This window comes from Marmota marmota, unplaced genomic scaffold (assembly GCF_001458135.2).
Source record: "Marmota marmota marmota unplaced genomic scaffold, marMar, whole genome shotgun sequence".
Lineage (NCBI taxonomy): Eukaryota > Metazoa > Chordata > Mammalia > Rodentia > Sciuridae > Marmota > Marmota marmota.
The window spans coordinates 19,201,985-19,224,651 of NW_026000249.1; the positions used below are offsets into that span (position 1 = coordinate 19,201,985).

Here is a 22,667-nt window from a genome sequence, read left to right on the forward strand (position 1 = left end):
CTTTACAAAATTGGGTATTCATTAGTGCTGTGCTCCTTGAATGTGTCACCTGTTCATCAAGCAAGCCAAGAGTCTGGGTAAGAAGAGATGGAATTACCTTGGGCTAAATGTTTATTAGGAAAAAATTGCCTTTGGTTCATGTTTGTTGCACAAGAAAAATGCAGCTGATGAATCTGTTGACTGATAGTAAATTCTGTTGGGACCCTTCTGCTAGCCCCTGGACTGAGCACTGTCTATCCCTTGTCCCACTTGTGGAATGTCACCAGCTGAGAACTGTGGTAGCTCAGTGCACATAAGCAAGGCTTGAGGGGAGGGAATCCCAAGCTTGGGCTGAGCCATCGGTTACCCTTGTTACCCCATCTCAGTTTAAAACTGTTTCTTTATGACTCTTACTGGTATCAGTTAGGACTGCTTATCTGCCTGGCACAAGTCAAAACTACTCATTACTGTCAAGTGCCAGACTTGTTGCAGAGTCTAAAGCTTATACTGATAAGTCTGCCATAGGAAATTCCATTCTTCCCTATCATCTGTGTTGCATTCTGGCTCTGATTATGCCACCACTGTTATAATTCCCTCTCCTGCAGAAAGAATGGGAAATGTAGACCTTGAATAGTTTGTCTTTCTATGTTGTTTTTGTCCTGGCTTTTCAGCTACACTTTTCCATACTCTGCTCCTAGTCTCCTTACCCTGCCAGAAGATAGAGATATTTCTCAGTTTATTAATGTATTGAAAGGGAAGCACAATGAAATGAATATGACCAAACTGAATAGAGCACAGTGCATCCCAACATCAAGACATTAAATATATATATATAAATTACAGAAAAATCAGTAGGGTAGAGGGAGGGAAGCAGGGGGAGGGAGAAAGGAGAAGGGGTAAGTTCTGGGGACTGAATTAGAGCAAATTATATTCCATGCTTTTGTGGTTATGTCAAAATGTATCCTACTGGGGCTGGGGATGTGGCTCAAGCGGTAGCGCACTCGCCTGACATGCATGCGGCCCGGGTTCCATCCTTAGCACCACATACAAACAAAGATGTTGTGTCCACCGAAAACTAAAAATTAAACATTAAAAAAAATTCTCTCTCTCTCTCTGTCTCTCTGTCTGTCTCTCTCTCTCTCTCTCTAAAAAATGTATCCTACTTAGAAAAGAATTTTAAAAATGCATATTAAAAATAACTATTAATGATAGAGCTAAGCTGGTGAACTCCATTGGTGAGTGGCTGTTAAGTCATGATGCTTTATTCCACATGACTTAGTAACATAACTGCAACGAAACACAGAATTTGTTGTAATTTAATCTTTTTTTAAAGTAAACACAGCCATGGGTGATGACCAAGTACTAAATACTATAGCTACATTTTTGTCCCATTATACCAAGTAAATTTTCTTCTAGACTGATCTGTGAAACATTCTACCATAAAGGGTATATGATACTTGGTAGCTTTCAGGACTTGCCTAAAACTTTAATATAATGACTTCTGTTGTACTAAATTAAATGTCAGTTTAGATCATTTGTATTGTTAATACTTTATCATTTGTTTTAAATAAAATTGTCATACTCTTTATTCTTCCTTCCACTTATAGGTATGGTACAGGATGTTTCTTACTATGTAATACAGGCCATAAGGTTGGTTTTTCTTTTAAATAAAAAGATTGATGACAGTCTTCTTTAAGTTCATATGAATAATGCTTGAATATAATTTGCTATTAATTGACTTTTGAGACTTAAGTTTTTACTTAATCTTTATCAGTGTTTAACTTAGAGTTCAATAAAAATGATGAAACTCATGACATTTGAATGATTTTTGTATAGGAAGAACCATTTTATGTTCTTTGAATTCTATGTATGTGTATGTGTGTTTTTTAAAAAATATTAGTTATTGATGGACCTTTATTTATTTGTTTGTTTATACTTGGTGCTGAGAATCAAGTGTCTCCTGCATGCTAGGCAAGCACTCTACCACTGAGCCACAACCCCAGCCCCTATGTGTGTGCTTTAAATTGTGTTAGTTGAAATCTAGACAGTGATCTTGTCAGATTTCTAATACAAATCTAATTTGGAATAAGCAATAAACTTTTTGCACAACTCAAGTATTTTTTTAAAAATATTTATTTAGTTGTAGATGAACACACGGTATTTTTTATTTATGTTTATGTGGTGCTGAGGATTGAATCCTGTGCCTCACACATGGGAGGCAAGCACTTTACCACTGAGATACAGCCTCAGCCCCTCAAGTGTTTTTAATACTGATAATTTTGACTAATATTTTTTAAATTGACCTATTGATTAAATTAGTTTGAAGCTATCACTTTAAGATTTTTCTAATATTATTTTTATTGAGATATAACTGATAAATAAAAATTGTATACATTTAAAGCATATAGCATTATGAAACTATGTCAGTTTAGATTTTAAAAATATGCTATGTTTTAATTTTCTCCACATTTGACGTGTTTTATTTTTCTTTCTGATAGTGTGTATTTTCTGAACATGGCCTTCTGACCACGGTGGCTTACAAACTTGGCAGAGACAAACCAGTATATTATGCATTGGAAGTAAGTTCTTTTCAATCAATATGAATGATATGACAAACATTCAAATAAAATGAAAATTACAGTGTTTTCTAATATCTTTTCTGCTAAATATAAATATATAGGACTCAGAAATTTCCTTTTTTTTCCCTTTGCCTTTGATTGAGTGGAAAGAACCTGGGACTGAGCTGGGGATCACTACTTCCAGGAGACCTTGATTATATTGTGTCCTTAATTATTATACCAATTAATTGTGTCACCTTGGGAATATTATTTGACTCTGTAATGTAAGTTTTGTTTCTACCCTTGAAGTTTAAGGAAGGGATTGCCTTACTTGAAAAAGTCTATTTTTATAACTGCACAGTTTTTTAAAGAGAACCCCAGCACATAAAAAGGCAGAACAGATTTCTTCACCTGTGTCCTCGTTAAAATCAGTTCTGTGTAAAATTTTTTGGTTTTTGTGTAACATTTGATGCAGAAAAGAAAGTGAGGTAATTTACCCTATTTGTTACTGGAAGTATTTGTTTCAGACACTTGTAAATTTTAGATGAATATATCAGCCAAATCCTATAGGATATGGTAAGTTCGTGTGAGAAAAATTAGAAACATTTGTTTATAAAGTCAAAGAAGCAATATTCTTTTTGTAAAATCAGATATATTTCTTATGAGCATTTCTACACAAATAATTTAGGAGTGGCTACCTTGTAACATTGATAATACTATTAATTCGAAAACTTTTTAAGGTCTGTTTTCTAGAGTGTCTGATAATAATTTGGTCAAAATTTCAAACTTATAATTATAGTTTTAAAATATTTTCTTGTTCATTAGGCTTAGAACATGAAGAATATTACTTCATTCCAGGTTTTCTACACATTTCCCCACCCCCACCCCCTATAAACAGTGTAATCTCTCCCTCTAGTCTCTTCTTTGGAGAGAAGAATTTTTGAAATACTTGCTCTGTGTATTTAAGGTATCTTAACATTCCTCAGAACTTAAGACCCTATGAGCCCACTTTCTCTCTTTTCCTTCTATGGAGAGTACTTAGCATGGCAGTAGCAACATAGAATATGCACTTGATCAGTTTTACCTATGATGATGATGATGATGATGATGATAATGGTAGTAAGATGTTCTCTTTTTTCCTTGCACAGGAGACAATTAGCAGTTAGAATTAGTTTCCTTAGACTTGGCAAAGACCTCAGGGATAGGAGACACCTGATCTTAACTTCCCACCCAATAGGAAAGCCTTCTCTTGGTCTCCTTACCAACTTGTTTGAAGATGGCACCCAAAACTGCTTTTGTAAATTTTTTTATTATAACATTATAATTATACATAGTATTTGGGTTCATTTTGACAAAGTTACACATGCAAGAAATTTGATTTCAATTCTTGTTCCCCCTCTTTTACTCCAGTCCCCACTCTTTTCTCCTCCTCTATGCTACTGATCTTCTGTTCAACCCTTTATTTATTTTTGATTGGCACTTTCTACATATGCATAAACATGAAATTCTCTTTGGCACATTTATGTATCTATATAACATGATTTTGTTAAATTAATTTCATATTTTTTTCAAAACCCTTTCCCTTCCTCCCTCCCTCCCTCCCTCTGGTTCTGCATCTATTCCACTGATCTTGCTGTCTTCATAATATTCAATCCCCTTCCCACTGCCTTCTTTCCCTTATTTTGCTCTAGCTTCTACACAGAAACACTTCTTAATACATCTTGCAGTGGACCTAGTTTGTTTGTCAAGTGTTCAAACACTTGGAGGCAGCTATCAGTTTGTGTGAGTCTTGCTCCTCCAGGATAAACTGCCCCAGTGCCTGATATCACATGATTTCTAGATGCTCGCTAGTTCTGAGCTCCCTGTAAGAAATGCATTCCGATTGGCCAGTCAGTGTCTTCCCAAACAGAACATAAAATCCTACATGTAATCTGACCAGTGCTCAATAGTGTGATTTTTGCCTCTTAAAGTATAAGTACTATTTTTGGTAATCTAGTCCATGAGTTCATTAATTTAGTCTAATAGTTCCTTCATACATTGGCCTGGAAATATGCTAAAATACCTACCTCTCTTTCAAATGAATCATTGTCAAACCATATCTACTCCATTGTATGTACGAGATTTTTTTATTATTCTAATTTTAGGTCTTTGTTTCTTTCTGTTTAATTTCACAATAGATATTTAAGCCTATTCTGATATAGTCTGAATTATTTTTCATTGTTTGGTCTATTACTCTTAAATTTTTGTCTCATCTGGAGACTTAACAAGCATATGTTTCATGATTTTCTTTCAATTCATGTAATATTTTTAGATTTATAGAATTTTAAGACTGAGAGAGACATTACATTAGATCACAGGACAACACACTTAGTACACTCTCCTTATTGTTTTAAACACAATCTAAAAATAGAGAAGTGAAATTGGAGTAACTTGGTCAGTGTAATTTTTGACAGGCAGTGAGTAGCAGATAGATACAGGATGCAAATTCAGGTTAATGAACATCAAGGTTTCATTGTATAGGACACCCCATTTACTATCTCCTTCTTTCTAAGTTTGGATATGTTAGGCATCAGCCTGAGTCCTGTGTTGTTTTCATTGCAAACTCACATGTGTCCCCCACCCTTTGTCTGCTAATTTAGCAGTCTCAGCAGGAGCAACACACACAGACAGGAATATGTTTACCTTGATCAAATTATTTTAGTTTGATTTTTTTAATTAGTTGATCAAATTATTTTCAATAATTTTTTCAATTAATGAACATTAAAGAACATTTAAAAAATAGGAAATAATGCTAATCTGATAAAACTTTTTCTCAATAAATTCACACCAATTCCTTTTTAAAAAAGTGCTTACAAAATATATATTGAATAATCAAGTCTTTAACTTCACATGTTGTCAATAGGCTTGGAAGTCTGAGATATTAAAATTTTACTTTCTACCCTCTTTAAAAACTGAAACTGTAGCTACCCATCTTTAGTCAGTAAGCCTGCCTTCATTTTCCCTCTGCTGGTTTGAAAGTAGCATGATGCAAATCTGTTTTGGGGGGTTTAGTAATCTTTTTCTCTTTTGTTTGTAGTTTGAAATTTTTAAGATATTATTTAATATATAGTTGTTTAATATTTTTAATCTCCCAAAGATTAAATTTGAGAACCTCAAATACCTTACCCCCACTATCTCCACCAGCAATCAATATTTTAAGTTTTCATTTTCCTATTATCCTTCAACATACAATAATTACTAATATTTGCTTCACAGTCGAGTAATTCATATCTACTGACTTGTATCCATTTCTGTGCTAGTATCATGTCTTTGATTTTGCCCCTTTTTCGTCCTCATCCACATAATTTTTCTTGCTAAGGGACATCCCTTATTTCACTTATTAAGATTATAGTATAGTAAGCCTATTTTTTTTAGGTTTGTCTTTATTTTGCTTTCCCTCTGAAGTAGGTATAAAATCCTAGATTTAACAGTTTTTCCCACATCCCTTCTGGCTGTTTTTTATGCTAATGAGACCTGCTGTCATTTGTAAATGTGGTTCCTTTGTAGATAATCTGGTTGGTTTATTGTCTGAGAGTTTTTAATATTGTCTCTTTATTATTGATGCTCTATAGTTTTACTGTGATGTGCCTGGGTTTGGATTTATTTTTATTTATCCTGTTAGGTGCTTGGATCCAAGTCTGTCTTCAAATCTGGAAAATTCTCAGCAGTTATTTCTTCAAATATTGCTCCTCTACCATTACCTCCATCCTCTTCTGGAATTGCTATTGGATGAATGTCGGAACCTTTCAAACCATCCTCCATGTCTCTTAACTGCCCTTTATATTTTTAAAATCTCTTTGTTTCTCTGTGCTGCATCCTTGGTGAGTTTCTCAGTAACTATCTTCCATTTCCAAATACTTTCTTTAAAAACAGACAATAAACCTCTTTTGTATTGTAAAACATAAGATACATACAGAAAAATTCATCTAAACATCACTGTACAGCTTAACAAATTGTTATAAAGAGAAGATCATGTAACCTGTGCTCAGGTTAGGAAATAGAACACTGCCAATACCTGGGAATTCCTATAAGCCACCCTTGCTCTTCCCTTAGATAAATCCTGCCCTGCCTTTTATCATTAATCACTTCCTTACTTTTCTTTATAGTTCTAACACTAAAATGATGTACAACCCTAAACACTAGAATTGAGTTTGCATGACTTTAATAGTTTATATATTAAAAATGTAAATGAAATCAAGAAAGAGCACGTGCATGCATGTCTGAGCCAGATACTGTGGCTTCTTTTACTCAATATTTGTTTGTGAGATTCATCCATGTTGTTAGATATAGCTGTTTTTTTTTTTCATTCTTTCCCATTGCTACAACTTAGTATGTATTCAGTGTCGATGACATTCAAGTTTTTGATATTGGCTCTTATAAAAAAATACTGCTGTGAACATTTTTATATATGTACATGTACACATTTCTGTAGGGTTAGAATTTCTGTGCCATGGAATGTATCTTCACTTTGAGTAGATACTGAAAACCATTTCACAAGATGTAGTAAGTTGTACTCTCACCAGCCATTTATGGGAACACAAATTTATTCATCATCTCCGTTTAGACTAGGATGTATCCCAACTATTACATTTCTAAATTTAATTCAGTATGTTAACTTACATGGTTTTTATTTGGTTATTTTTCAGATCAATCCAATTTTGTTTCATTCCTCTTTTCTTTTGATTATAATTTCATGTTTGTTTTTAATGGAAGTCATGCCTCAATTTATCTCTTTGAATACGTTCAGCATATTTATTTTAATGTCTGTCAGACTAAAATGATTTCTATTCCAGATGTTCAGTTTTGTTGGCTGATTACTTATCATAGATTTCTTCATGTAGTTTAGAATTTTCAGTTCCAGCCTCCTTTCCTGTTAAGCCATAGCCTTAGTCAGCAAGAATAGACAGTTACTTTATTTTTCCAGCTTCCATGCACAAGTAGAAGAGCGCCACCTAGCCCGTGGCTTAAAGCATAGAACCTGATTCTGTTTCCTGTCTTGCACAAAGCATTTTGGACACCTTTCCTCTGGAGGAACCAGTTCCTGGCCATTATTCCTACTCCATGACACAACCAGAAAAATAAGTCAGAACCCATCATGCTTCTGCCTTCAGTCCTACTCAGTAGAACATTTTCTCTTCCATCCATGTAGACATTATTCTGTATTTCATCATGTGTTGCTTTAGTTCTCTCTCTGTTCCCTTTGTGTTTAGAATAAATGGGATTTTTGAAGTACAAATTCACTATCTTTGTTGATATAAACATGTGCATCTTCTTTTTTTTTTTACCACAAAGAGGACTCTTCATATTTTTTTTTTCCTCTCAAGGCCCTGTCAGGTGATTCTAAACATGACATTTTAACATCTCTGATTTCTTATTTTTATATCTGTATAAGGAAATTGGGGCACATGATCCTTAAATTATTCTACAACTTTAAATTTGTCCTACCCTTTCTAGTTTGGAAAATGTTTCCCAGAGGTGGAAGATACTGGAGCAAATAGAGCAATTGAGTGGTTCTGCTTTCCTCTGTCATCTGCTAATAGTACACTATCTTCCTGAAGCCGTGCTTTCCCTTTTCCTTGTTCCTCTTCATTTTCTAAGTATTGCTTCATAAAACAAAAATCCTTTGGCGGGTTGCGGGAACTTCAATATAATTATGAACTTGAACTTACTTAGGATATGAGACTTCCATGTTTGGGATCTAGGATTCCTGAGGTCAGGGTATTTGTCTGTATTGTTCATTCCTCTATCCTAGCAGGCTGGCAGACAGACAGTAAATATTATTTAAACACCAAATTCTGTTTTTATGCCATTTTTCTTTTTAAATATAACCTTCAAAGAGGATTTTTTAATATCACCTCATTGATTTCTTTAAATGTCTTTGCCCATCTATTCTTTGGTTTAATTTATGATTATAGTATTAAGATTTCCTTTGTGAGAGCTTTTCATTCTTCTTGAGCTAACTTTTGCATTTTAGGTATAAGCCTATGTAGTAGTCATTTATTGCTATATAACAATGTCATCACAAACATAAGTGGCTTTAAATAACACATTTATCATCTCTCAGTTCTCATGGGTCCAGGCACAGCTTAGCGGTTATGCTGTTCAGAGTCTCATGAGGCTGCAGTCAAGGTGTCGGCTGAGGCTGTGGTCTTATCTGAGGCTCCATCTGCTTCCAAGCTCAGGCAAGCTATTGGCAGAATTTCATTCCTTGTGGTTGTAGAACTGAGAGCTTCAGTTTCTTGCTGGCTCTCAGCTGGAGGTGACCCTCAGCTCCTAGAGGTCACCTAGAGTTCCTTGCCACGTGGGGTTTCCCAACATAGCCTCTGCTTCCTCTAAGCCAGAAAGGGAAGGGTTTTCCAGCAAGACAGAGCAATGATCTTATGTATCATAATCATACCTATATCATTGCATACATAGTATCACCTTTGATGTGTACTGTTGGTTAGAAGAAACTCAAAGGTCCCACCACACTCAAGGAGAGGGAATCACAAAAGGGTATAAACACCAGGAAGTGAGGATTATGGGGACCACCTAAATTAAGAGTTTGATTGTCAAAATTTATAAACATTGTTTATAGACTTTCATAATGTACTTTCTTGAGAAGTATATCTTCTGATCTATAAATGCCATTTTGAATTTTAGTTTCCTCACTTATTACTGAAATATCAATGAAATGGACTAGGTTTCAAAATTATGTCGCCCCAGCTCAACTCTGTAATCCCCTTTTCTCTGCGGTTAATGTTGCTATGGAAGCTAGGCACAGTGGCACATGCTTGTAATCCTAGTGCTTCAGGAAGCTGAGGCGGAAGGATTGAAAGTTCAAGGCACCCTACACAACTTTGAGACACTGTCTCAAAAGAAAAAAGGGGACTCAAGATGTAGTTCAGTGGTAGAACCAACCCCCTTCCAAATTCAATTCCAGTACCTCCAAAAAAAATTCCACAGAGCCAGACACGGTGGTACACAACTTTAATCCCTGCTACTTGGGAGGCAGAGGCAGAAGGATCACACATTTGAGGCCAGCCTGGGCAACTTATCAATACTGTGTGTGTCTCAAAAAATGTTTAAAAGGGCTGGGAGTCTAGCTCAGTTGTAGAGTACTTCCCTAGTATGTATGAGGACCTAGACAGAATCTCCTGTACCACCAAAAAAAAAAAAAAAAAAAAATTCTGTGGAGTTAGACTTTGCATTTGTAATCTAATATATACAAATTAAGTACAGTATAAATTATACATGTAGGATACATTGTACTGCAGTATGCACAAAATTGTGTTTACCATGCCTAATGAGTGGTTTTAAACAATTTTAATGATAATCTTGATTTTACATTATTATCTCCACTCTCACCAACTGCCTTTTGAGATGCAAGTCTAGCGCATTCTGAAGTATTCTCCTTTGTACATATACTGTTGTGACAGTGGCATTCATGTCAAGGAATTTTGGAGGAAGAGTTCATGCACTTGCTATGATGTTACATCAGTGCTACTTGATTTTTAAAAAATTTTTTAGTTGTAGTTGGACCCAATACCTTTATTTCATTCACTTATTTTTATGTGGTGCTGAGGAGCAAACTCAGGGCCCCAAGCATGCTAGGCAAGCTCTCTACCACTGAGCCACAGTCCCAGCCCTGCTATTTGATTATTTTTAATCTAGTCTTCCCATAGCCTTTCATTTTCCAGACTACATTGTCTAATTTTTACATAATTTATTCCTCATATCATTTAATTTATTCTTCATTATACCCTCTCGGTTCCATTGTGTCTTCCTTAGAGTACAACAATTGCGTGCATGTTTCCCAGGGGGTCAAGACTCATAACTAGGGCTGCTTCATTTTTGTAGATAGTGCACCAAAGTATTGGATTTTTATATTTTAGCTTTGTGGTAACTTAATTGATAACAAAGTGGACAGTTACATTCTATCATATCATTTTAGGTTTCTGTTTCTGTTTTCTTGTCCAGCTTCAAAATTTTATACCTTTCATTTTATCCCCTGCCTCTGATTTCAGAAAACTACATTTTTTGTGTGAATTTAGAGGTTTCTCTCATTTTTAGTAATTTCTGTAAAAGCTAAACCACACTGTGTATTATATCCTGATACCAAAATTTTATACTTCTTTCAGATCAGTGTTTTTAATCTATATTTTATTTTCTTATATTCACTCTATTTCTTCGATTACAGCACAATACTTCTATATCTCCTGATGACCAAATTTAACACTTTTCTTCTGAAGTCTTGGCAGTGGCTTTGTATTTTGTTTCTTTTGTTTTAAGTCAAAGTAATGCTCTCTGCTTGTCAACCGATAATCAAAACCTTGATTTTCATTTTGCTAAAGCCATATTGCTTCCTCTTTTTTAAAAAATGTCTCAAGTACATAGTATTCTACCATTTTCAATGGAAATATGGTATATCAGCACTTGGTTTCCCAAAGTTTTCCACTAGCTAATAGGCATAGAATCACCCTGCTAGACTTCTAGCAAAGTAACTTTAAAAAAATTCATAGTTGAATTTAGTTCAAAATTCACTCTACTTGCCTTAAACTATTGAAAATATATGTTTCTTGGTTAGATCCAAGTTATGCATAGTGTCTTTTGAGAGCAGAAAGGGAAAAGACGTTTGTTTTATGAATGAGGTCTAGAACTGTGCTGCCCAATATGGTAGCCACTAGCCATATCTGGCTATTGGGTATTGGTAATGTGGCTAGTTTGAATTGAGATGTACTGTAAATTTAAAATATTTACCAGATTTCAGACATAGTACAAAAAATAAAATATCTCAGTAATTTTGTCTTGACCTTGCAATCCTCCTGCCTCAGCTTCTCAAGTCACTAGGATTATAGGCATATACCGCTGCACCCAGATGTTTAGTTTTTTTTTTAATGTTGTAAAAATTTACCTATGGTTCTCATTATATTTCATTGGATAACACCAGACTAGTAGTATTTGACAGCTACTATCTTTGAATTGTCTGCTCCAAAGGAAATCCAAAGGTAAAGTCTCTCTAAAAAAATTTTTACTTAGTACTCCTGAATAGTCCCTCTACGTGTCTAAATGTAAACATATCAAAGATGGGAAATGTACTAATAAGATTCACTGGGAGTAGTGAAGTAGGTTAAGGTTTAAGGTTGCTACTTAATTGAATTGCTTTTGTCCTGCCCCCTTGTTTTTTTTTTTTTTACTGGGAGGAAGGTGTTTTGTTTTGTTTTTGCCATGCTGGGGATGGAACCCTGGCACTTATTCATGGATAAGCACTCTATCACTGAGTTGCACCGCAGCCCAGTCCCAGTTTTAAAGCTTCATTATCTTTGTACTGTTATGTAAATATGCTCCACATACAATTATTTGTAGTTAAAAAGCCATTGTATAAATAGAACAGTTATGGTATTCTGTGGCTTTGTAGTAACATATAGTGACTTCTCATAGAATGTATGAATGAAGAACTTTATCAGTACATTCATCCTCTGATTTGTATATATCTTGAAAAATGACAACAAGAAGGGATGACATTTGTAATTCAGTTAATTGAACTGACAGGTTTCTACATTTAATATCATGTGACATTTGATTTGGAGTGACTCAGTGGTAGTAATTTACATTGAAAATCTATATCATCAGAGCAAAATATTTTTAAAAATTCCTGTTGATTCACGCTGATACTTTTTCTGACCTTAATGTCTTTTTTATAATAGTTTTAATTTTTTTAGCTATAGATGGTCATAATACCTTTATTTTATTTTTATGTGGTGCTGAGGATTGAACTTAGTGCTTCACATGTGCAAGGCAAATATTCTACCACTGAGCTACAACCCCAGCCCTATAGTAGTTTTATTGAGATTTAATTCACATTCCACAAAATTTACTCCTTAGAAGTATATAAGTTACTGGTTTTTAGAATATTCACAGATTTTTACAACCATCATCACAGTCCAACTTTAAAACTTTTCATTATCCTCAAGAGAAACCCCATAACTGCCAACCTTTACCCTAAACAACTACTGATCTTTCTGTCTCTATGGCTTTGCCTATGCCCGATATTTCATATAAATGGAGTCATGCAGTACATGATATTTTATACCTGGTTTCTTTTACTTTGCATGTTTTCAAGGCTTCCCCATTGTTGTACTTCATTCATTTTACTGGACAAATAATATTACATAGTGTTATTATTTCACATTTTTATCCATTCATCTGTTGATGGAATTTGGCTGATATATCTGTTATATAAATATATTTTTTGGTGATATTAGGAATTGAACTTGGAACCTTATACATGGTAGGCATTGAGTTACACCCCTAGCTGATATTTATTGAACACTTTAGCAAAGTTAGGGCTGGTGTTGTAGCTTCAGTGATAGAGTACTTGCCTAGCATGTGAGGCACGGGGTTTGATTCTCAGCACCACATATGAAGAAAAATAAAGGTCTATCAACAACTAAAAAAAGAAATTAACAAAGTTAATATTTTTACATTAAGAACCTTTACATGTATTCTCATACTGAGCCTTACAGTAATTTTGTTTAAGTACATATTGTGATAGTCACTGTCATTTTACATGTAAAGAAATGAAGTGCAGAGCTGGGTGCAAAGATACACACCTATAATCCTAGCAACTCAGAACACTGAGACAGAAGGATCATAATTCAAGGCCAACACAGGCAATTTTTAAAAAAATATTTTAGTTGTAGATGGACATAATAGATATTTCATTTACTTATTCATTTTTATGTGGTGCTGAGGACTGAACCCAGTGACTCACAAGTGTGAGGCAAATGCTCTACCACTGAGCTACAACCCTAGCCCCAGCACAGGCAATTTAGCAAGACCTTGTCTCAAAAAAGAGGCTGGGAGTATAGCACAGAAAAAAGGAAGGAAAGAAGCTCAGAAAGCCTAAATAATTTGTCTAAGATTACACAGAAGTTAAGTTCTAGAAATGGGACTCAAACTCATTTTATCTGACTCTGAATTGTATTTTTCATCCTTGTGACACAGTCCCTACCTCCAGATCCATTGGTGATTGATTGGTTTTAAAGAATAATTACTTTGGAGCTAGTGTCTTTGTTAAACTTCTTTGGGGGGTATTAAATATTGAACCCAAGGGTGCTTTGCCACTGAACTACATCCCCAGTCCAAAAATAATAAAAAAATTATTTTTGCAGTGCTAGGGATTGGACTCAGGGCTTCATGCATACTAGGATTTTTTTTTTTTTTAATTTTGAGATAGGGCCTTGCTAAGTTGCTGAGGGTTTCACTAAATTTCTTAGGCTGGCCTTGAACTTCTGCTCCCTGTCTCAGCCTCTCAAATCACTGGGATTTTACATCCACCACCATGACCAGCTTTTTGCTTGATTTTTATATGCTATTGGATGTGGAAAATGGATTTGAAGAAACTTATTTTGACAGTACTGGGGAATGAACCCAGTGACACTCTACCACTAAGATACATCCCAAGCCTATCTATCAATCTATCTATTTTGGTACTGAGGATTGAACCCAGGGGCACTTAACCTCTGAGTCACATCCCCAGCCCTTTTAAATATTTTATTTAGAGACTGGTTCTCATTGAATTGCTTAGTGCCTTGCTAAGTTGCTGAGGCTGACCTTGAACTCACGATCCTCTTATATTAGCCTCTTGAGTTGCTGGGATTATAGGTATGTGCCACTATGCCCAGCTATTTTATTTTCTTTTATTTTGAGACAGGATCTCTAAATTGCCAGGCTGGCCAGTCAGTCCTCCTGCCTCAGCCTCCAGAATAGCTGGGATTATAGGCATGCATCATTGTACCCAGATTGAAGAAACTTAATGCGGCCTCTCCCAATAACTTTGTGAATAAAATGGAAATTTACTCTAGGTGATAGCATGCCTCAGTAGCTTAGCAACAAATAAAAATGGTAAAAGAATCAAACTGCTTAAAAGATTCAACAGGGGACAGGTCCAAGGGTATCTGGAGGGCTCATTTTTCCCTATCCCATGAAAAACTTTTATTAGTGAACTATATTTATATTAGAAGTACTATATTCATATTAGAAGACCTAATTTATTATATTTATGGGATTCCCAAGGTTGAATTGCTTGGAATTTATCCATTTGCTAGTGCCATATACAGAGAATAGGGTCAATAAAAATGCTTTGTAGTGCTAACGTATATTCTGTCTTGGATTTCTTTTTTCCCTCAGGGTTCTGTAGCTATAGCTGGAGCTGTTATTCGCTGGCTACGAGACAATCTTGGTATTATCAAGTCCTCAGAGGAAATTGGTGAGTATGTTCTAACAACAGGTTAGAAAATCTGAAAAATGAAAACTTCTAATATTTTATCTCTGCATAGATTGCATTGCCACACAGATGTTCTATAAGTGAGGTGGGCCCCTATTATAGATTTGACTTAAACTATATTGTGAAGGTTTCTTAAACAACAAATTGATGTAGTTAGCAGTAGTTATTAATAAACTGGAAATGGAAAGGGAGGGCATAAAAATTACCCAAATGTAAAATCAAACACCAGAGATCGCCCAAATTTGCAGGTAAAGCAGTCTATTTACATTTATCTGATAAGAAAGAACTTTAGCTGTGTGCTGTGACACATGCCTGTGATCCCAGTGGCTGGAGAGTCTGAGATAGGAGAATTGTGAGCTTAAAGCCAGCATCAGCAAAAACTAGATGGTAAGTAACTTGGTGAGACAGGAAAATACAAAATAGGTTGGGGATGTGGGTTAGTGGGCGAGTGCTCCTGAGTTCAATCCCAGCACCCTCCCCACCCCAAAAAAAGAGCTTTAACCACTAGATTACAGTGAACATTAAAACTCTTTACTAATATGGTTATAGTCAATTGATGAGTAATTAGTTTGAATTTAGCTACTCACTCTCCACTTGTATAGACACTTGTATAGACAATCAGAAATATTTAGGCACAGAAGAGGCCACTTCTTCATCTTTTAATCAGCAACCTTAAAAAAAAAATAGAAAAGAGCTAAAATACCTTAAGGAAATGAATCCAGTTCCTTGATTTCTTGAGCTGGGTTATATTTTAGTGGGGGAGGGGTTTCAGTGTAAAAAAACTTTTTGTTGCTCCTAACATACTTCTATAATTAGGAACATTTGGCTATCCCAATGAATTGGAAACCAAAACCCTGAAATAATTTTGAAAATAGGTATATTTATTCAAAATGTAGGATATTTGTGTGATTTTTGATCTTTTTCTTTTAACTATTAGAAAAACTTGCTAAAGAAGTAGGTACTTCTTATGGCTGCTACTTTGTTCCGGCATTTTCAGGGTTATATGCACCTTATTGGGAACCTAGTGCAAGAGGGTAAGTATTGCTATAGTTAACAATAATTTACTATGTATGTCAAAATAACTAGAAGAGAGGATTTTGAATGTTCCCAACGGAGAGAAATGATAAACATTTGAGGTGATATATATGCTAAGCATCCTGATTTGATCATCACATATTGTGTGTATATATTGAAATACCACACTATACTCCACAAATATGTAAAACTATTATCAATTAGAAAATAAAGAAGGTAAGTATTGACAATATGTTCTACTTTTTGGTGTTTTGTTTCTTTTAACAAATTAGTTAACAGTTTCCTATTTTCTTTTAAATTAATTTTTTTAAGAGAGAGAGAGAATTTTTATTTATTTATTTTTTTTAGTTTTCGGCAGACACAACATCTTTGTTTGTATGTGGTGCTGAGGATCGAACCCGGGCTGCACGCATGCCAGGCGAGCGCGCTACGCTTGAGCCACATCCCCAGCCCTAGTTTCCTATTTTCATGATTTTAAAATGTTAAGAAAACCTTTCCTGTTTGGAGACTCTAACTTCAGAACCTTAAACTACAAAAAGTTATAAATCAGTATACTATAGCTTCTGGTATATTCATATTCATGATAATACTGTTATCCTTTTTCTTCATGGTATCTACAAGTTGTATAGCAAAGGGCCATCATCTAAATGAATATAGATTTGATTTTGCCTTACTGTCATCTATTTAGATGGCTCATGAACTTTTCCATATGTGAATGCAGGATTGTGTACTATAAAGACTTTCCAAGTTATTTTATGATTATATTGAATTTTCTTTCTCTGAATGTTTCTGTTCACCAAATTCACTCTTTGCATATTTGGGACATTTCAAACGGATGACTTATTCATAACACTTTAATCTGAAAATGTTTTGTGTATTTTTAGGATAATCTGTGGACTTACTCAATTCACCAATAAATGCCATATCGCTTTTGCTGCACTAGAAGCTGTTTGTTTTCAAACCCGAGAGGTAATAAATATTGGCCTGTTTTCTTGTAAATTATCCTCTATTATGAATTTTAAAATGATACATTAATGCCTGAAATTTGTTAAATGCCAAAAGTATACTTAATAAAAAAACAGAACTAGTATAAACAAATATAAATGTTTCCCCCCGTTTCCCAGCTTTTATTACTAGGCATTTTATAATTTCAGGGAGTCTGAGTGCTACATAGTAAACAGAGGAGACAACACAGACATAGACTTATCAAGCCAGGAAACCAGGGTGCAGAACAGAATCATATGGCTTGCTGAATATCATAGTGCAGAGATAAAATGAGAGAAAAGATTGACTGTGACCAGATCAAGGAGGGCTTGGAAAATGAATATAAGATATCTCAATTTCATATTGTAGGTTTCGGAAAGTTCCTTAGGGTTTTTGAGTGGAGGATTGCTATTTTCATAGATGTTACTATGAAGTAGTTTCATAATGTTAATTGCATTGGTTTATTTAAGATTTTGGATGCCATGAATCGTGACTGTGGAATTCCACTCAGCCATTTGCAGGTAGATGGAGGAATGACCAGCAACAAAATTCTTATGCAGCTGCAAGCGGACATCCTGTATATTCCAGTAGGTTAGTAAGTCTTCATTCCTTTAACTCCAGGAGTAATGGTTCCTTTGGAAGAACTTAGGCATATATAACTGCAAAACTGTTGATGTATCTTTCGCCCCTCAGTGAAGCCCTCCATGCCTGAAACAACTGCACTCGGTGCTGCAATGGCAGCAGGGGCTGCAGAAGGAGTTGGCGTTTGGAGTCTTGAACCTGAGGATTTGTCAGCTGTCACGATGGAGCGGTTTGAACCTCAGATCAATGCTGAGGGTAAATATAAAGAATGAAACTTTGAATGGTATTCTGTGAAAATGACTTCAGTTTCAGGGGGTTTGCCTTTCTGGTTACTTTTTAAGTTAAGGAACAAAGTAAAATAGCAAAAGTTACTATTTCAAATGTGGCTGCTAAGCCATATTGGGCTATGCTGAATAAGTGTGGAGGAAAGAATTGTTTCCTTTTAAAAAACTTCTAAAATCACTTTATTTTTTTTCAGTTGTAGATTTATACAGTGCCTTTATTTTACTTATTATCTTTATGTGGTGCTGAGGATCGAACCCAGGGCCTTACACATACTAGGCAAGCACTCTACCACTGAGCTATAACCCGAGTCCCTAAAGTCACTTTTTAAACCATTCATTTCTACACTGTTTAGGAGAATAACAAAGTGATAAATGAGATATATTAGCCACCCACCTCTAATGTGTATACCAAGTCACCCTCAGTGTGATGGCCTGGCTCCTAGAATATGATTAGCTGATTTAAGAGACACTCTGGTAATGTTTTAGCACAACAGGACTACCCTAACAAGAGTGGCAGCAATTTAAATAAATGAGCATTAAATATCAGATTCACTGTCCTCAGCAATTAAACTAGGCCAAAAGCTCTGCTCAACATGTTTATTAAAATATAGTGATACTTTTCTTAAAGATGTGAATAGGAAAATATGATTTTATTTATTAATTTGATTTTATAACCTTTTATGCATAAAAGAGCATCAAAGTGGATTTTGAGCTTTTGTAAAATAAATTTTCAAATGCATTTTTCTTGAATTTTCTAGAATTTATACTAGAGTTTCATATACAATGAGTTATAATACTATAATTTTATAGTCAGACATTAGACCATGTACCAAGATGTAGAAATTTGTTTCAAAATCTGATATTCTGTCGGAATTTTAAAAATTTTTTTAAACTTTTTTTAAAATAATTTTTTAACCTTTATTTATTGATTTTTATGTGGTGCTGAGGATCAAACCCAGGGACTCGCACATGCTAGGTGAGTGCTCCACCGCTGAGCCACAGCCCCAGCCCTGGAATTTTTTAATTTTTGTAATACTGGATAAAATATGAAGTTCAAAATTTTTTTTCTTCTGAAAAAACATACCAACTTAATAGGCAGATTATATTCAGAACATGTATGTGGCCTCTAAATGCTTATCCAACTTTTAAAGCAAGGAAGTTTTGAGCAAAGGGGATAAGATTATTGTTTCCTTAGGTGAGCCATCTTTGCCATCATTTAAGGCCTTATCCTGGAGTTGATCAGTTCTGCCAGCTTTCCTCCCTTTCACTGATTGCTTCCCACTGTCCCCCACATACTAATAGGCACCTACTTCATCCTTTCAGCTAACAGTTATTTAGAGCCAACTGCATGTCAGAGATTGTTACTTTCATGAGGCTACAAAGATGTAAAAGACCAAATCCTTTCCCCTCAGGAGACTCACATAAACTGGGAGAGGTAGACCAAACCATAAAAATTCACTTGGTAACCAACATCTTAAGGGATGTGAGAAGGCAAGGGTGGGGATGGGGTTACAAGTGGGACATTGGAAAACTTTCTGAAGCAAGTGATCTTTGAGCCTTATCTCCTGGGAGTTTCAGGTTTCAGGAGCTGTGGAAAGGCTTGACAGAAGGCTAGTCTTACACATGATTTGGTAGACTTTAGAGTATAGCGTCAATGTTCATTTTTTTGTTTAGTCCTCCTGTTGTAGATTTTCACCTTAAGAGATCTTGCTTACAGGTGTCAGGGGAGCCTCACAGGAATTCACTTTGAATCTTGTGAGAAATCAGTATTTGCTAAATCCTTTAACTGGATCAAAAGCAATTCTAGTTTTTCCACATCATACTAAACCCTTCTCCTCACATTAGTCCCCTCTTCCTGGAGAGGGGAGGAGGGGGAGGGGGAGAGAAAGAGAAATCAAATGGGAAATGGGATTCCATTTTCAAATTGACCACCACTTATTTCTGAATAGCCCTGTCTTCATAGCAGGTAGTCTGTCTCCCAATCTCCCTTCACCCTGCGGTCCCATGCTGAATTTCCCATCATGCTTCTTTCTCTACAACACTCTATAACATCTAAGCAGATGTCTCTTTTTGTCACCGCCCATTAACCTACAACCATGTGCTCCCAAATCTGAGTCCTCACTTTAGTGTAATGTATACAACAATGTCAAGAATACAAAGTGATGCCAGGCACAGTAGCACATACCTGTAATACCAGCAACTCAGGAGGCTGGGGCAGGAGGACCACAAGTTCAAAAGCATCCTCAGCAACTCAGTGAGACCTGTCTCAAAAAAGGGGTAGGAATGTAGTTCTGTGATAGAGCACCTTTGGGTTCAATCCTCAGTACAAAAAATAATCATAGTAAAATGCAGAGTGATAAGTATGACACAGAACACCTCTGCAAATTACCTTTCATATCTGTTTTCTTTTTCCTCCTTTCAAATTCTAGAAAGTGAAATTCGTTATTCTACGTGGAAGAAAGCTGTGATGAAGTCAATGGGTTGGGTTACAACTCAGTCTCCGGAAAGTGGTAAAATATTTTCATTGTTTATTATTTCTATCTTTTCTAAGTATATTAAACAATTTATCTACGTATCTGGCATTCACACTTACTTAGCCAGGCTGTTCTGAAGAAAAGCATTATCATATGTCCAAAGTTTCTAATATTTTGAAAGCACTTTAAAGTTCTTAACATAAAATGGAAATTATTAGGTTAATGTAAATTCTTTAACTCTGTTCTGTCATATCTTTCCTTATAAGTTTATTCCTGGCACTTCAATTGATAATTAAATATTCCAAAAGTAAAATTATTTCTAGTTTATTCTTAATGAACAAAAAATCAACTAGAATCCTCTCTCTTTCTCCCTCCCCTTTCCTCTCTCTTGTCTTATCTTACCTTTTTGGGAGGCTATCTTTATGAACTGAACCAGTCAAACCTATTTTAATTTCAGAATATATTCTACTACTTCCTATCCTGATTCAAAGTACTTAGGAAATTTATACAATGGGAATACTCTAGAAACAGGAAGAAATCTACCAAACATTGTAAATCAGAAGTATTATAACAGATTGAGATAGGCTTTTAGCAGAAAATTAAGGACTTTACTTTTCAAATCATTTAGGCAGGAAGATATTTAGCCCAAGTAAACCATTTAGATTTAAACAGCCTCAAACTGCCTTTAATTAAATTCTTTGCTAAATACAAGAGTATAATGAACAAAACAATGGCCAATAATATGATTAGGAATATATTTTAATGGAGAAGATTTGTAAATGAAATATTACCTGCCTTACAACCCCCAAAGTGAGTATAGAACCACTTTTGAATTTTTTAAAAACAATTTTTGTAGTTGTAGATGGACAAAATGCTTTTATTTTATTTTGTTTTATTTTTATGTGGCACTGAGGATCGAACCTAGTGCCTCATGCATGCTAGGCAAGTGCTCTACCACTGAGCTACCCCCTAGAACCACTTTTTAAAAATATTTTTTAGTTTTCGGTGGACACAACATCTTTATTTTTATGTGGTGCTGAGGATCGAACCCAGCGCCCCACATATGCCAGGCGAGTGCGCTACCACTTGAGCCACATCCCCAGCCCCCTAGAACCACTTTTAAAATATCTGACTTTTAAGACAAGCCTCTAGAACAATCTATCACCATAGCTCCGAGTGTGATCTGTATTTTGAGTCCTGATGTTCCTACTTTTGGAGCTTTCATTTTTTCCTCCAAAATGAGCTTGATATCCTTTTTGTTCTCAGATTTAGCTGCCTTTTCCAAGATGACAGCCAAGCCTTTCTTTCAAGACTGCAATTTTGAGATCCTTTACAATTACACTTCTTAGTCATATGTATTTTTCTAGCATAATGCTAGTTATGTGAGATGTATGTATTATATGTGATGTTACATTATATACATATGTTATGTGAAATGTAATAGATGTGGTACCTGACTTCTTTTTTAATTGTCCTGAATTAATGAGAAGTTGGGTTACAAGATTTCTTTTAGTAGGTGAATTTTTGTTAATAGCACAATCTTCCTGTCTTCCTCCTTGTATGCCATACCTTGTACTCTCACAGTTCTCTATATTGGTAGTTGAAGATATAACTTTTAATTGCAGAATTCCCCCCAAATCAATTTTCCCATTTTTATGTACCTATTTTCCCATTGTTTATGTACCTATCAATTAATTTAAAATGCTAAGAAAAAGTTGGTAAAAACAAACAAAAAATTACATTTCTTCAGTTCTGCTTATCAGCATTGATGACAAAAGTAATTTGAGTTTTTGAGAGTTTTAGATTTTCTTTTGTTTTTGTTTCAGCTAGACAATAGTAGCTTTAAGGTCAAAGTTCTAAAAACATTATTTAATATGTGGGGTATTTCTAAGCTGTTTATGAATAAGCTCCAAATAATATTTAATTAATAAATTGCTAATTATATTCTTTTAAGCTATATAATTATAATATAATGAGCTATGTGATAATAGAATTACAAAGGGCCCTATTTTAATAAACTCGAAAGGATGTTAGAATTGCTTTAAATTATGGGAAGAGTATTGGTTGCTTGATTTCCAAAGCACTTTGTCAACATTAGAACAGTCATTTATTTTTTGCTTGTAACTATATGTGAATGCATTATTAATATACATTTGTTATGTGTTTTAGATGTAGAAGTGATTAGAGGTTTGGGCTTGGTTTGGGCTCCAACCCACCATAATGGCATTTTGAAAGCAGGTCAAATTGGTTTATATATATTATACATATCAAATAGAAAGCATATTACATATATAACTATATATACATATACTATATATTACATAATATGTATCTGTATATTACTAGTATATGTATATAATGTAACATCATGTGGGTATATATATGATAATATATCAATATGTATATTAATTATATATATGATAATATATCAATATGTAATATATATGTATATATGTAATATATA

At 34.8% G+C, this 22,667-nt stretch overlaps 1 protein-coding gene across 13 annotated transcripts in view; it reads left to right on the forward strand.

Annotated features, from left to right (window-relative positions):
• Window positions 1-22,667, forward strand: part of Gk (glycerol kinase) — a 170,144-nt gene that overhangs the window by 56,958 nt on the left and 90,519 nt on the right. For all 13 annotated transcript variants that reach the window (XM_048796336.1, XM_048796329.1, XM_048796332.1 and 10 more), the window contains 8 exons: window positions 1,587-1,629; window positions 2,478-2,558; window positions 14,748-14,826; window positions 15,782-15,878; window positions 16,764-16,848; window positions 17,334-17,454; window positions 17,557-17,700; window positions 20,159-20,239. In XM_048796336.1, coding sequence (XP_048652293.1) covers window positions 1,587-1,629; window positions 2,478-2,558; window positions 14,748-14,826; window positions 15,782-15,878; window positions 16,764-16,848; window positions 17,334-17,454; window positions 17,557-17,700; window positions 20,159-20,239 — 731 coding nt within the window. The remainder of the gene's footprint in view (window positions 1-1,586; window positions 1,630-2,477; window positions 2,559-14,747; window positions 14,827-15,781; window positions 15,879-16,763; window positions 16,849-17,333; window positions 17,455-17,556; window positions 17,701-20,158; window positions 20,240-22,667) is intronic.